Source organism: Cervus canadensis, chromosome 15, assembly GCF_019320065.1.
Source record: "Cervus canadensis isolate Bull #8, Minnesota chromosome 15, ASM1932006v1, whole genome shotgun sequence".
Lineage (NCBI taxonomy): Eukaryota > Metazoa > Chordata > Mammalia > Artiodactyla > Cervidae > Cervus > Cervus canadensis.
Window position 1 is genome coordinate 5,807,813 of NC_057400.1, and position 15,965 is coordinate 5,823,777.

Here is a 15,965-nt window from a genome sequence, read left to right on the forward strand (position 1 = left end):
TGGGGCTAGCAGTTTTCAGCACCTTGTTTCTGAGCATCTTTAAGCGCTGAGTCTGACAAGCTGTCCGGCTCCCCCCGTGTGGTCTGGACTCTGCGTGGTCTGCAGTGAGAGCCCCCTGCCCCCCACCCCTCTCTGCCACATGCCCCTCCAGATCAGCAAAGGACCCAATACCCCAAAAGACAGGGACCACTCAGGGTTTGCTGTGGGGGAAACTGAGGCACAGAGGCTGCCCTGAGAGGCCAGTGTCTAGTGGCAGAGGCAGGATCCAAATATCCAGCCCCTAGCAGCTGGCGTCCAGGCCTAGGGACATGTGTGCCGGTGTCCAGCCCTCCGCCTGCAGTCAGTCTGGGAAGGACAGTGCCTGAGTCTCACGGTTTCTTGTGCACGTGGAAAAAGCAGGCAGGCGCCCCAGCCCACACCCCAAGGCTCAGAGGTCTGGAGGGGGCCAAGGTCTGGCTTCCCCGGGGTGGCAGCTTCGGGATTTGAGCTTAGGCTGACCCACTCAAGGGCCTCTTGTTGCCTCACTCGAGAAACAAGATGAGAGGAGTTCTGAGTAGTGGATGGCTGACTGTGCACTGTTCAGAGCAGTGCTGGTCACCTGCACATTCCTCCAGGGGCGGGAAAGGCCAGAGATGAAAGATTACAGCCACAGGGCTAAACTGGAATCCCTCTGGTTCTTTGATGCCCGCAGTCCGATTTATTTGAGGAGTAAAATAAGAAAAAGTGGAACTAGCTCTGAAAAGTTGGGGTGTGGGGGGAAAGTGCAGTGAGAATTCTGTTATAAAAAGGAATCTTGGAGCAGAGATCTGGGATTCTTACCTGGTTAGTTCAGGAAGAAACAGTACCCAATGAACACATTCTGTGAGCGGTGACTGAGCAGGGGTCAGCATGCGAACTCCTGGGAAGGCGAGCCTGTGTGTGGCTGGAGCCCTGCGGCTTCTGCAGCTTCCTTCAAAGGGAGGCACTGTGTGTGTGCATGTGCGTGTCCGTGACCTTTTAGGACACGGAGCTGCCAATCACATTTGTGGAGCCGAGGGTTTCTTCCTTTAGTTGAGGTTTGGTCGCCTGTTGTTTGATCCAGTTGTTTTTTAGTTTTTGAGGGACTTGAGGTCCCTGAGCGTTGAGGTCTGCCCCTCTTCCCCCATCACCCGTGGAGTTTGCTCCTCCCTAGCTGGTTTGCGTGTTGCTACCAGCCCCATGGTCACTGTTATCCCAGCTGTCTGGTGACATTCCTGGCGCCACCCCCTCACCCTTTTGGGTCACGGTGCTCCATCCGGGTATTGTTAGTGCTGTGGAGGGCGGGGGCCAACCCCTCTCTCTTCTGCTGTTCAGGTAGCAGTTATCCAATGGAAGGGAAGGAACGCAGACACGGGATTTCCTCCACCTGCCCATGGTAGGGTACCCAGCAGGCCACACCTCAGAATCTCTGGAAGTCTCTAAAAAATGCAGGTTTCAGCCAGCTGTTCCTCTTCCAGCCTCTACCCCCAAACGAGACAGGAATCCTGGGGTCCAGGGTGGATCCAGGTGTTCTCCATTTTACACGAATTCCCCAGGTGAGGCTGAAACAGGGATAAAGAGTACAGTTTGGCACCTTTTCACCTGGCGCAGGGCCGCACAGGGGCCTTGTGGCTGCCAGAGACGCCCCCAGGACAGCCAGATCTGAGAGTCCATCTGGGCTAGTTCTTGGTTCGAGGGGGTGAGAGGGGGAATTGGCAGGTGGGCTCCTTTGAAAGCAGACGCTTGTTCTATAGAAGGACCTGTCCTCCGCCCTCCAGTGTACCACGCCATCTTCCTGGAGGAGCTGACCACCTTGGAGCTGATCGAGAAGATCGCCAACCTCTACAGCATCTCGCCGCAGCACATCCACCGGGTGTACCGCCAGGGCCCCACGGGCATCCACGTGCTGGTCAGCAACGAGGTGAGCGCGGGGCCCTGCCCTGCGGAGCCGACCCGGGGCTCTGGGCAGGGGCAAGACCACGCCCAGCAGGGCCTGGGGGTGACTTCAGCCTGAAGATGGGGGTCACCCGCCTGCCACCTGCTCTCAGCGGTAGGGTCTGTTGGGAGAGCTTGGAGAGAGGGGTCTGAGGCCAGGACCAGGCTTGGCATAGCTGTCTCCCCTCCACCGCAGAGACTGCACCCCTGCCTCAGGACGCTGCCAGTCAGGGTGCTCATCGGGGTGGGCGGCAGGCGCTAAGGCAGGTGAGATGGGCTGGGTTGATAAGATGACGTGGCTCTTAGGTAACGGAAGTGTCCTGTGCTGAGTGGTGAAGGTACCACAGCCTTCCGGGGTCTGTCCCTGGCCACACAAGCCTCTGCAGGGCCCAGGCAGCCCCTGAGAGAGGACACAGTGCCCCAGAGTGATCAGATTCCACTGCTGGCTCCAGCAGGGCAGGGTCATCAAATGGGTTTGCTGATACCGCTCAGCATTCCTGCATGTTGTGGAACAGAAGCGTCTGAGTTTGTCCTATGCTGGACCCTCTCTCTTAATGATAATGTTGATGAGGAGTGTTAGCATTTCGGCAGTGCTCACGATGTGTGTGCAGCCTTCTAAGGGACTCGTTTAGTCCTGCCAGCCTCCCTGTGAGGCGGCTGCTGTCCTGAGCCCATTTCACAGATAGGAAGCAGGCAAATAATTGGCCCCGGGGTGAGCAGCTCATAAGAGCTCAGGCCGTGATAGAAACACAGGTGGCCCGGAGCAGCAGAGTTCGAGCTTTGAGACGGCATGCTCTCTGACCACTCCTGAAATGAGGCCTCTGCGCAGAGCTGTGCTGATGGGAGCAGGGGCAGAACCCCAGCCCAGCCTGCAGCAGACCCTCCACCCACTCATGGGAAACCTGCTGAGGGTGATGGAGGAAGCAGTCCAGGAACAGTGGTTGGGAAGGCCCAGAGAAGGTGTGCTTTGGAATCGAGCTGAAGTCTCCGCCTAGACTGGCTCCTCATAGCCAGGTGACTTTGGGCAAATCTATGCAGTGTCTTTGAGCCTCAGTTTCCATGTCTCCAAAATGGGGATAATTCTACCCAAAGAGCAGGTTGTATGTAGTAAGGATAAAATGAAGAAACAGTGGCAGGTACCAGAAGATGCTAAATTAGCTAATTAGGTAGGCATTTGTTTTTTGAGGGAAAAAAGTGTTGCAGAGAGAGCTTTAAATCTGAGGACATATAACGTGTAAGGCTTTTAATGATCTGCGTGTTTCATGAACTGTCATCATCAGTAGCATTACTAATGTTGTCATCATGACTGCCCAGCTCCCTACACAGGAGTCCTGAGCCCCCTGTTTCATGGGAGTTTCATCCTGGGAGTGGACACGGTGATATTTTCCTTCCTTTTTCATTAGAAAGTAATTCACAATTTGTGTAAGGAATCAGGCAGCATAAACCAGAAGAAGGCAAGCATGAAAGGCCCTTTTCTTCCCCTCTCTCTTTTCCTTGAAGAGTTTAGATTAGATGTGATGTGATCCTGGAGGATAATTTTGTGTCTCTCTCGCTTGCCAGAGTGTGTGTAGGTGTGGGTTTTTAAAACACGCACCCAGGATCCATTCGAACAAGGGACTTGATCTGTAACTTGTTATTTTTGTCATCAGCTCAGAATTGCTTTCACATCATCACATTCAAATCTAGGGTGGCTGTTCTTCAGCCCCCATCTCATAGATAAAGCACATGAAGCCCAGAGCTACTGGCCTGAGCGCGTACTTCAGAAGGGCCAGGAAGGTTAGAGCGCCCTGAGCATCAGGCAGTGGTCTGATCTCACAGCACATTTCTGTCGTGAAGACAAAAGCCAAGAATTCGTGGAACCCTTGCAATTTCACCAGTCCCTCAAGGGGGTTCCTTCCCCAGCTTGCCCCATGCCTCCCCAGAGCAGGCAGTTAAGCCAGTGAAGCAGAGAACAGAACTCAACACCACCTCCACTAAGTAGGTGACTCTAATTCCTCCGAAGTCCCCTTGCCTCTTAACCTCGAATCAATTGGAAACCTTTGGTTCTTAATTGCCCGGAGCACTGGAGGCAGCCCGGCCAGTCGCACAGCCGGCCCCCGGGGTGCAAGGGCACTTCATTAAACAAGGCGGTTACTGATTAAGCCCGTGTGGGCCCTGCGTCAGGTCTGGCAGGCTCCAGTGGTGGGGCTGCCAAGAGTCCCCGAAGGAGCGGCCGGCAGCACAGCGTCAGTGTACTTCACGCGTCATTAGGCCGGGGGAGGGGCAGGGGTCGACAGGTGGGTGGGTGTGCAGGATTTGGGGCCGTCAGCCAGAGCGGGCAGTAAAATGTAGGTTGCACTTTTTAATTGGTAAAGGGGTTTTGCCGTCCTGTGGGCCAGTGTGTGTGTTGTGTGTTTAGGTAGGTGTGTGTATTTTCCACATTCCTTAAATGTGTATTGTGAAATATAGCGTACATATTTAGACTATAGGAAGCTCATTTGTAGAGTTTAAAGAATAAAATACTCAATACCTGCACTCAGGTTAGTGCAGTGTTGTTAGAAGCCCCTTTGTGAACTAACTCCACATTCCCCTCCACATACTGGTCTGAATTTTCATATAAGTGGAATAGGAGTGTATTCTTCAGGACTTACGGTTTGTGGTTCATGCACTTTGAGGGGTATTGCTGGGGGTCACCGGCCCTGCTGAGTGCCCGGGTGTGATGAGGTCACAGCTTGTTGCTGCTGCTTCTACTGCTGAGGGACAGGAGGCTGCTTCTAGCTTTCTCTCATACACACAGTGCTGTTCTCAGCATCCTTAGATGGGCTTTGCGTGTGTGTGTGCAGAAAGTTGGCTGGGGCATCCACCTGTAGGAGAGATATGTGTGGTCCTCTGTGCTCCTGTGGACAGTCCTAGAAAGCAACTGTCTGGATGGAGGCCCCACCAGAGAGGATGCCAGCTCCTATTGCTCTGCATCCTGGTTATATATTTATTTTTATCAGAACAGCTTTATTTTACAGACTGGGCCTTGGATGAGTTTTCTAGTCCAAGGTCACTGGGCTATTAATTAAAGTTCCAGAGAGAGGGGGCTGGTGAATCATTCAGTTCCTGCCACAGGGAACTGAACACATGATGTTGTGTTAGTTTCAGGTATATAGCACAGTGATTTCAGTTATACATCTGTGTGTGTGTGTGTACACGTGTGCGCTCAGTCGTGTCCGACTCTTTGCAACCCCATGGACTGTAGCCCACCAGTCTCCTTTGTCCATGGAATTTTCCAGGCAAGAATACTAGAGTGGGTTGCATTTCCATCTCCAGAGGATCTCCTCAACTCAGGGATCAAATTCGCATCTCTTGTGTGTCCTGCATTGGTGGGCAAGTTCTGTACCAGCTGAGCCCCCATACATTAATAGATACTCTTTTTCAGATTCTTTCCATTGTAGGTTATTATGAGACATTGAATGTGGTTCCCGGTGTAAAGCACTTCAGTTTTTTATCTGGTGCTGTTTTATACACATCTGCTTCTGTAATGGAGAAGGCAATGGCACCCCACTCCAGTACTCTTGCCTGGAGAATCCCATGGACGGAGGAGCCTGGTGGGCTGCCGTCCATGGGGTCGCGAAGAGTCGGACATGACTGAGCAACTTCACTTTCACTTTTCACTTTCCTGCATTGGAGAAGGAAATGGCAACCCTCTCCAGTGTTCTTGCCTGGAGAATCCCAGGGATGGGGGAGCCTGGTGGGCTGCCGTCCATGGGGTCGCACAGAGTCGGCCACGACTGAAGCGACTTAGCAGCAGCAGCTCCTGTAGTGTGTCCTGCAGAGGGATGGGAAGACCCCATCACTCAGAAAATTCAAAAGCGAAAGAAAATCAGTAACAATTGAGTCTCGTATGAAATGTTGACATTTTAATTCCCTTCAGGCTTCTTCTGTCCTTTGCATTCAGTTTTTTGTTACTCGAAACTGTAATTGCGGGACTTCCCCTGGTGGTCCAGTGGCTAAGACTCTGCACTCCCAGTGCAGGGGGCCTGGGTTCAATCCCTGATCAGGGAACTAGATCCCACCTGCCACAGCCAAGAGTTTGCATGCTGCAACTAAAAAAGATCCTGCATGCCACCACTAAGACTCCACGCAGCCAAATAAATTTAAAAAAAGCAAACAACTGTAATTGCTCTGTCCATTGACTCTGCATCATATTTCCTCCATGAAAGTAACACACAACTGTCTTCCTCTGTGTGTGTCAATGCGGCACCTGTCGTTTCTGTTGGTTGTGAGTGGCTGGGCTCCGCGTCACTGAGGCTTTTCATTCTCAGAACTCGTTGTTGAAGCGACATGGTCTCTCTTTTGCCTTTCAGATGGTGCAGAATTTCCAAGATGAATCCTGTTTCATCCTCAGTACCTTAAAAGGTAAAACCCGCTCCTCTCCGCCCTCTCTTATTTAATTAAAGGATGTTGGCTTCACCCCCTGGGTTAACTGGGTGAGGGGAGAGCAGGCTGGTGAGTGGGGCCGGCATGGGGAGCCCTTGAGTGAGTGTCACCTGGAAACATGCTCCGGGGAAAAGAAACACACAGTTCCTGGGAAACTCAACCTTAGAAATGTGTGAACTGGAGAGGTGGGCCCCAAGGTCACTTTGAAAGGGAAATCTTGGACATTCACTGTGTGCTCCACGAACCCAGTGCAGAGAAGTGAGACACGTTTGAGTTGCTCTGAAGTATGAGTCTGGGACTTGCCTGAGGATCCAGGGGCTAAGACTCTGCGCTTCCAACGCAGGGGGCGTGGGTTCAATCCCTGGTCAGGGTCAGGGAACGAAGAGCCCACATGCTGCATGGCCAAAAAAAAAAACCAGCGTGGGTCTCCAGGAGGAGCAGGCATGGAACACAGTTGCACTTGAGCCTCCAGGCCGCATGGATTGGGAACCTGGGGCTGTGTATGAAGGCAGAGGGGACATGAAGGGCCCACCAAGGAAAGGGTCTGAGAAGGAACTCCTTTACCAGGAGAAAGGGGAGACCAGCTATAACCCCCTCCTCGCAACCCCCATAGGGCTGGGGCAGGTGTTGTGCGGAGTTATACGGGAATGAAAGCCCTTCACTGGGCCATAGACCCTGGACCGTGACAAGGACAGTCTTCTCCCCTTGCTCTCTGGATCCAGCCACCAAGGGCCTTCAGAGACCCAGGCGGCCGTCAAACCCAGGGCCTCCTTACCCACAGGCCCTTTGGTCCCTGGGTGTCGGGCTGTGGTGGCAAGCCCGCTATCAAAAAGAAGCTCAGCAAGGCAGCTGAGCAGGTGTGCGTTGGGATCGCTGCTGTTATCTTTGTCTGTGCAGTCTTACTTTGGTGGCCTCTGCCAGCGTCCACGGCAGAGCGTCTGCTGGTACCCCAATCCCACGGCTCCCAGAGACCGCCACGCCTGCCTTTCTTCCCTCAAAACCTCAGCGTTTGTCTCTTGCAGCTGAGAGCAACGACGGCTACCATGTCATCCTGAAATGCGGCCTCTGAGCAGATGCAGAGTGGGCAGCTGCCTCCCACCCCCAGCCCCACGGACCCCCTTGGATGTAGATATCACACCCCTGGAAGCTGTGGCGCGGAGGGACCTGGCCCGGCCCGTGAAAGCCACAGACCTGCGGACGCTGCGGGTCTGGAGGGCAGAAAGCCAGCAGCTCCTCTCTCCCCCGCCTTAGCCCCCAGCTTTGGGACAGTTCCCCCGTTCTTTTTCCCAGCCCTTCCATCTGAAAAGGCCAACGGGGGCCACCTGCTCTGAAACCTCTTGCTCCCCTGGCTGGAGGCTGGTTCACCAGGTACCCGGGTGCCGCTGTGCGGGTTCCTTCCGCCCGTTCTCCTGCCTCCAGAGAAGGCTCTGCCTCTCTCGCAGGCCTTCACCCTCTTCTCTGCTGACTGGCTGGGTCCCTGGGCGGCTGACTACCTGGGGTGGTTCGAGACGGTCCTGTCTCCGTGTGGGTTTCCCGTCTTGGTGATCCTGGTGAGCGTCTGTCCTTCCTGTTCCTGGATGGCTTGATGGGTGTTGGGTTGACTCTGCCTTCTGGTTCTTTTCACATTGACCTTGATTCTAAGTGTCTGCTGCTGCTCACAGCCCAGAGGGGGCCTTGCGTTTCTCCATTGCTGGGGTAGACACTCCGGAGCCACCCACAGCTGGTTCTAAGGCCCTTGGGGAGGAGAGGATGGGGCTGAGAAGACTATTTTTAGGCACATTCTCATGAATATAAAAAGGAAGAGAACTAAATGCTTCCTCTTGGGCTTTTTTTGGGTGTAAGTTTATTTCCTAAGCAGTTATGGGTGGAGGAGGACTAGAAAGTGAACATCTTGTTGCAGGATCACATGACCTTGACTATCCTGATGCCAAGTCCTCTTGGGTGGACTCACCAAATCCCATTTAGAGAGGACCACTAACCTTCCCAAGCTCCCTAGGGACGTTGTGTTTTCTGAGAGGGCTCCCCTTTGAAGGTCTCTCTTTTTCCACTTGTAGAGGCTGTGTTTGGGCACTTCTCCTGCGTTAGAGTGGCTGGATCACCTTTCTTAGATAATCGGTAGACTCAGGAACTAGCATCTGTCTCTGTTCCTTGGGACCCTGTGATCTGTGTTACTAGCATAGGTTCATCTAACAGACATGGTGAGCACTGTGACCCGTGGAGCAGGATCTGACAGCCTTCAAAGTGGAGCTTTTGGGGACTAGAATGTTTTGGGGGAATATAGAGATGATCCTAACTGGGTACCCTTGTTCTACAGACAGAGAACCTGAAGCCTAGAGGGGCAAAGCCTGATATCCCGTAGTGATCGGGCGATAACGTAGATTTGTCATCTAAACCAGGGCATCTCTGAGAGCGAAAGGCGCTCTGGTAGTAATACTGCTTGGACCACAGGTGTGATGTAAGGACAGGCTTCTCATTCCCTTTCCATTTTGGGGCTGCATGTAGCAGCCTTCTTGAGATATAATTCACACACTATACAGTTTACCTATTTATAGTGTACAGTTCTGCGATTTTTTTTTTAGTCAATTCACAGGATCACCACAATCAATTTTAGAACGTTTTCATCACCCAAGACATCTCATGTATATGGAATCATACAATATGTGGTCTTTCGTAGTCTTTTTTTTTCACCTAGCATAGTGTTTTCTAGGGTCATCCATATTGAACATGTATCAGTACTTTGGTCTTTTTATAGCTTAATAATATTTCATTCCATGGGTGGACTGCATTTGTTTATCCATCCATCACTGGATGGATATTTGAGTTGTTTCTGTCTTGGGGCTATTGTGAACAATGCTGCTATGAAATATTTGTACACGGTTTGGTGTGTTTTCTTTCAGGAATATACATATGACTGGAATTGCTGGTTCATTTACTAACTCCATGTTTAACTTTTTGAGGAACTGCCAGACTGTTTTCCAAAGCAGCTGCATCATTTTACATTCCCATCAGCAGTGTCTGAGGGTTCCGGTTTTCCCCCATCCTCAGCAACACTTGCTAGTATCTGTCATTTTGATGATAGCATCCCAATGTGTGTGAAGTGGTGTCTCATTGGAGTTTCAATTTGCATCTCCCTGATGGCTAATGATGTTGAGTATTTTTTCATGTGCTTACTGACCATTTGTATGTCTTCTTTGGAGAAAGGTATATTCATATCCTTTGCCTGTTTGCAATTGGCTTATTTGTCTTTTTATTATTGAGTTGTAGGAGTTCTTTGTATAGTTTAGATGCAGGCCCTTTATCAGATATATGAGGTGTCAAACTGTTCTCTACTTCTGGGGGTTGTCTTCACTTTTATGATGTCCTTTGAGGGACAAAGGTTTTTAATGTTGATGATCTCAAAGACACCATTTTTCTCTTGTTGCTTGTACTTCTGATGTCATATCTAAGAAACTATTGCCTAATCCAGGGTCAAGAAGATTTATGTTTTCTTCCAATAATTTTTATAGTTTTAGCTCTCCTGTAGTCTTTGATTAATTTTGAGTTAATTTGTATTTATGATGTGAAGGATGGGTCCAACTTCATTCTCTTGCATGTAGATATTCAGCTGTCCCAGCACCAGTTTTGAAAACACTATGGGTGTCCCCATAGAATTGTCTTCATACCCTTGATCGTGGCCCCTAATTCTTGCTGGGTCTTTTTCTGTGTGACATGGGACTGTCATTAGGATGCTCAGCCCATGTTTGGCTCCACCAGTTTTACAACTGGCTTTCTCTCCTTTTCTTTCTGTCTCCCCCTTTCCCTGTTTCAACAATACTGGGTGACATCACTCTCTGATGATCTACAGCCTTTCTGGGTGCATGGCTCCACACATCAGTCCTAGGGAAAGGTCAGGATCAATCATTTTCTGTTTTGAGGAGACCAAGTCACACAGAAGGAGAAAAACTTGCCCAAGGTCCCCCAGAACCAGAACTAGATTATTGGTCTTGTGACTTTTGGCATTTTGAGATGTCTACAATTCACTAGACCCAAGAGATGCCACTAGCCAGGCCAAGTGATGACAGGCTAAAATCTTAATTCTAAAAATGTGGTAGGCTAATATTTTATTTTTATTTCTTCATTCAAAATAAGAGTCCAACAAGATCTTAAGTTTGCTGTAGGTGGAGTCTTTCATCTGGAATGCACACTGCATCAGCTCTGCTTGCCTTCTCCTAATGGTTATAGTTCAGTCTTGTAGCTTACACAGAAGTAGAAAATAATAAATACCAAAGAAGAATACACAGTCATTTGGTACCAAAATGTTTTAGCTGCCCAATTCAGCAGTTTGTTCCTTCCACAGGGGTCAGAGGAGCTACCCGCAGGTTTTTGGATTTTGTGTCTATTTTGTGAAGGGTGTCCCCTTCACCCCCATGTATTCTGAGCTGTGGCTGCTCCTTGGGAGCAACAAATTTTAAAAGGGATCCCCCAAGGGACAGAAGATGTACCGTGCACCAGAGCCACTGTCTTGAACCAGAAACCTGAAGTGGAGTGCTTTTTTTCTCAGTCCATCACGTTTCTTTGCTGGGCAGTTGTCTGAAAAGTTGTGATAAACCTTCTCCTGGTTACTGAGTCACCCCTTTATAATAAAGACATGGGCTTTGGAATGGGGGAAGGGATGGTAGGCCTTTGGAAACAGCAGGAGGGGCAGGGAGTTGGAAGTCTCAGTGTAAGGTACTAAGCAAAGGTCAGATGCTGTCCTGGTGACCTCCTTCCCTGGCCACCTTGGGCTTCTTGGGAAGAGCCATGGACCTAGAGGGCCTTTCCCGGGAGCAGAGCACAGCTGCCTGAGCAGTGCGTCACAAGTCTCCAAGTCCAGACCGGCCTCGGGCTGGCCTGCGTGAGTTAAGGTCTGAAAATCATTAACGAGTTAATGAGAAAAATGGAAGAGCTTCTTTTGCTGTTGTCAGTGGAGCAGGGGGAGGCAGCCCCCAGGAGCTCAGGGAAGATGGAAAAGCAAGTGACCAGGAGCCAGGAGTCCAGGCCCTCACTTGGCGTGCTTTTTCTACCTCTCTGGGTCTCACCTCCTCTCTGGGAGGCTTCCGGGGCTGTGACTGACTCAGGCGTGGGTGTGTCTGAGGGGGGCATTCCTTTTTTTCCGTCCATCAGAGTTGCACTGTGGGTGGGTGGCGTGTACATGCATGCTTCCTAGTGGTACGCAGCGCCTCAATACTTCTGCTTGGATTGGTACACGCTTTGCGAGGTTGCATGCACTTATCCATGTCTTTAGGAATCCAGCCTAGCTTGCAACCAGGGTGACTTGATTCCATCCATGCTCTTAAGAGTGGCCACCAGCTGTTCCCTGCAGGCTGAGGCTGGATTCCTTGTTGGCTGGCTGCATGTCTACATTACAGACATGGCATGTGTGCATGCCTGTGTGTGCATGTTCATGGGTGCACATGAATCCCCTTCTCTGCCCTTGTATCTGCCCTGAGCGTCCTCAGCTCACCTAGACAGAGTGGTGACTGCTGCTTCCTTTAGGCCTTACGTGATGCTCCTGGTTCGGACTCTGTTGATAAAACTGATTAGGGCACTGTTGCCCTAATTGTAGGGAAAGGCCCATCCTCAGTCCTGCTCTAGGGGGCAGAGCCATGCTGGGAGCTGACATCTAACCGGGACCCCAAACGCCAGGCCCTCGGACTTGGTCTTACTTGCAGCCACCTCACGTTCCCTGTGTCCCCATGGGTTGCGTATTCTGTGTGTGACGTCGTCAGTCAGGCCAGGCAGTCGGAAGTATTTGTACATCCTCTCTGATCACCTCCCGGCCCCCTTCCCGCCACTCCGTGGGGCAGAGCAGTGCAGTACAAGACAAGCCACCCCCACCTCCTTCCCCGGGGCCGGCCTGAGAACTCCATGCAGCCTCTGCCCAGTTCCCCAGAGCACCTTGCAAAGGCTGGGCTTTCCTCTTGCTCCTGCGGGGACTGACTCAGCCCTGAGGCTGTGGTCCTCACCCAGCCCTGTAGGGGCTTTCTAGTGGCAGCAGCCCCAAGAAGTATCTCTAAGAGGTGGCTTTGATGTTCTGCCCAGGGTAACTGGCAGGGTGAGGCAGGGAGGGGCCAGCCCTGCTTAGTCGTGGGCTGAGACACCCAGCTGTTTGGGCAGCCAGGCCAGCCTGTCCCAGGAGGGAGTGTGTGAGCCTGTCCCTGCCTTCATCCTGTGGAGTCCCAGACGGGGATGGGGTGGGGGGTGGGGGCCTGCAGGGGGCTAGCAGGGACCAGGAAGCCTTTTATCATGAAAAGTTTTCAATCCTTCTTGAAAGACAGACCAATATAATTAGCCCTGGTACCCATCACTCCACCTCCTCAACGATCACCCTACACCTGCTCATCAGGGACAGGCCAACTGCGGGCCAAATGCAGCTTCTTGCTGCGTTTTGTAGTCTGTTTGATGACAGGGAACACTGAACTCAATGAAGTGAAATGTCATCCTGTCCTCCCCTCCGCCATTCCACTCCCGTTTGTATTACCAAAACCTGTACTGTTATTATAGTTTGAATTTCATCATCTGAAACATTATGGAAACTCATTTTCTCTTATTTGCCTCCTTGAAGCCCTTAAAGCCAAAAATAGGTCTCATCCGGCCTTCACAGAAAAGCGTTGCCCACTGCTGAGCTAGACCTCTGTTACCCTGTATGCCCCCTGAATGATGTTGAATAATATCCTTGAAAATACGGGCTTTTAAAAACAATAAAAAGTACTTTGTTTGGAGCTTTGAGGCAGGAGCATCATTCACATGAGCAGTCTTTGACACCAGCCCCCGGCCCGCCTGCTGGTCATGTGCCCCTGCCCCAGACAGTCTTTGCCCCAGCTGCTCAAGAACCGCAGTCCTTTGCCCCTTCCCTCCTGCTGTCCACTTCTTGGACACTTGCTGGGCCTTTGGTCACTGGGCAGGGTGCGGGAGGGTTGTGTCCGAGTGCCGGATGTGGGGAGAATACAGTACCGGCTCCGGGCCCTGGTGGGTGGTGGTCTCTTGACTTAGGTCATTGGGACTTTACCGCCCCAGGAGTTGCGGCCTGACCTCCACCTCTCCTGGCACCTTGAGGACCTCTCAGCTGCTCTGGGGCCCCCCAAAGCCCCTTCCGCATGTCTGCAGCTCCTCCTCTGACAAGGGGACCGGCTTGTGACAGCTTCAGCTTGGTGATGGGGAGGGTTTCCCTGCCCTCTGCAAGGGCTCCCTGGGCCCAGTGCTCACTTCTGCCCCGGGGAGAAGCTGGCCCACAGGCAGCCTCATGCTGGGGCGGTCCCGCCTCCCTGTGGCTTGGCTGGCCATTCTGGGCTCCTGGTTCCCTTGCTTCCAGTGAAGATGGCCAGACACTGCAGCCAGCCCTCTGTTAGCACCAACCACTGATGATGCTGCCTGGCCTCGCCTGAGTCTGACTTTGGGCTCCATGCTTTGCCGTTGTCCCATTTGAGCCTCCTCACAGCTCTGAGGCCCCGAAGGCTGATTTCTAGCTGAGGAAATCAAGACTGAGAAATCAGATAGGGGCCCGGGTCCTCCGACTATTGATGGGCTGAGCCAGGGACCGGATCCTGCACCTAGACCTCGCACTCTTGCCCCAGATGCACGGGCGAGTCCTTTCATCCCTAGGGCTCACTTTCCTGATGACATCATCCCTGGGCTCTGTGCCCTGCGATGGGTGGGGGGGGGGGGGGGGCGGGGCGGGGGGGGGTGTCAGGAGGGGGACAGAAGAGGTCATTGTTTTGTGCCTTCCACCATCCCTCCCATTGCTGGGCAACACCTTGGTTACTGTGCTTAACCAATGCTCCTGTATAGAAAATGATTTCTTTTTTAGAAATGTCACTTCGTTACTTTTCTCCAGTTGGGGTGACTCTTCTCTTAAGGTGGCGGGCATCTCAGATGGGGCAGTGTGGCCCTCTGATGGGTCAGGTGGGCATGACATTGGGAGGGGTTGTAGGGGGACGTGGGCATCAAAGCAAAAGTTGTCACACTGCCACTTTTTTGTACCTGAAATAAAGCATATTTGCACTTGTTACTGGACCATTGTGCAGACGAGAGATCTATGTGTAGGTTCCGCGCTTGGGTCAGAATGCAAATAAAATTCATTTGTAAGAAACCTGCGTGGCTCAGACCTCTGGCCTTTTGATATTTTTCAGTTGTGGTAAAATATATGTAACAGGAAATTTACCATCTTCAGCATTAAACAACAGCACCCCCTCCGCCAGCCCCTGGCACCCACCCTTCTATTTTACATCTCTATGAATGTGATTCCTCTGGGGGCCTCGTAGGGTCTTTGTCCTCTTGTAAGTGGCTGACTTTACAGAGCATAATGTCCTCAGGGGCTTTCCAGGTGGCCCAGTGATAAAGAATCTGCCAATACAAATAATGCAAGAGACTTGGGTTCCATCCCTGGGTTGAGATTCCCCTGGAGTAGGAAATGGCAACCCACTCCAGTATTCTTGCCTGGAAAATTCCATGGGCAGAGGAGCCTGGCAGGCTGCAGTCCATGGGGGTCGCAGAGTTTTTTCTTTCTTTGCTTTGCCACGTGGCTTGTGGAATCTTAGTTCCCCACCAGGATCGAACCCAGACCCCAACGGTGAGAGCACTGAGTCCTCACCACTGGACAGCCGGGGAATTCCCAAGAATCTCCTTCTTCTTGAAGGCTGAATAACATTCCACTGCCTTTAAACACTACATGCTGTGTATCCGTCCATCTATCTGTAGACACTTGGGTTGCTTCCACCTCTTATGCACGATGCAGCTGTGATCATGGGTGTGAAATTATCTGTCGGCATCTCTGCTTCGATACACACCCACCAAGAAGTGCAATTGCTGGATCATATAGGTCCATTCCCACCAATGGTACATAAGGGTTCGAATATCTCCACATCCTTGCTGACACTTGTTTTCTCTCTTTCTTTTTTTGGGGGCTAGTACCATACTCGTGGTAAAACTTTACCTCCGATTAGGGCTTTGACCCATGCGCTGGGACTCAAGCCCAGCCAAAACCTGGTACCTGGGTTCAGGACCTAATGAGCTCAGGTTCGTGATGTCTCATCACAGAAAGAATTCCGTGAGAGACAAGGTGATAGGTAAGAAGTGGATTTATCTGGGGAGAGACACACTCCACAGAGTGTGGGCCATCGCAGAGGGCGAGTGCGGCGGGCCTGAAATGTGGTGTGGCTAGCTTTTATGGGCTGGGTGATTTCATAGGCTACTATTTGGGGAAGGGGTGGAGATTTCCAGGAATTGGGCCACCGCCCACTTTTTGCTCTTTTGACTGTGCCTTGGAACTGTCATGGTACCTCTGGGTGTGTCATTTAGCTTGCTGATTGAAGATCAAGTAGACTTGTCTGCCATCTTGGACCCATTTGATTCTAATTGGTTTATATTGTGTCCTTGAGCTGTGGCATTCAAAACTTGTGGCCTGCCCCGCTTCTGTCGTGTTTTAATAGGAGGCCTTGGGTCTTTGAAGCTTGGTCAGTGGGTGGGCTGTGTTGAGCCCAGTGGGGGCACATCTGTAGTTTCCACCATCTGAGACCCTTGTCACTGCCTAACCCAAGGCTGCTCTGTGACCGTGTGTGACCTAGCACAAGGCTGGGCAGCACCAGGCTCCCAGGGACACGCAGGAGCCGCTG

General features: G+C 51.7%; 1 protein-coding gene across 4 annotated transcripts in view; it reads left to right on the forward strand.

The window, feature by feature from the left end:
- TFCP2L1 (transcription factor CP2 like 1) overlaps window positions 1–14,443 on the forward strand; it is a 68,254-nt gene extending 53,811 nt beyond the window's left edge. For 2 of the 4 annotated variants that reach the window (XM_043488232.1, XM_043488234.1), the window contains 3 exons: window positions 1,752–1,918; window positions 6,264–6,315; window positions 7,359–14,443. In XM_043488232.1, coding sequence (XP_043344167.1) covers window positions 1,752–1,918; window positions 6,264–6,315; window positions 7,359–7,405 — 266 coding nt within the window. In that variant the 3' untranslated portion in view covers window positions 7,406–14,443. The remainder of the gene's footprint in view (window positions 1–1,751; window positions 1,919–6,263; window positions 6,316–7,358) is intronic. The other 2 variants (XM_043488233.1, XM_043488235.1) reach the window with 1 other exon arrangement.
- Window positions 14,444–15,965: the final 1,522 nt, after the last annotated feature.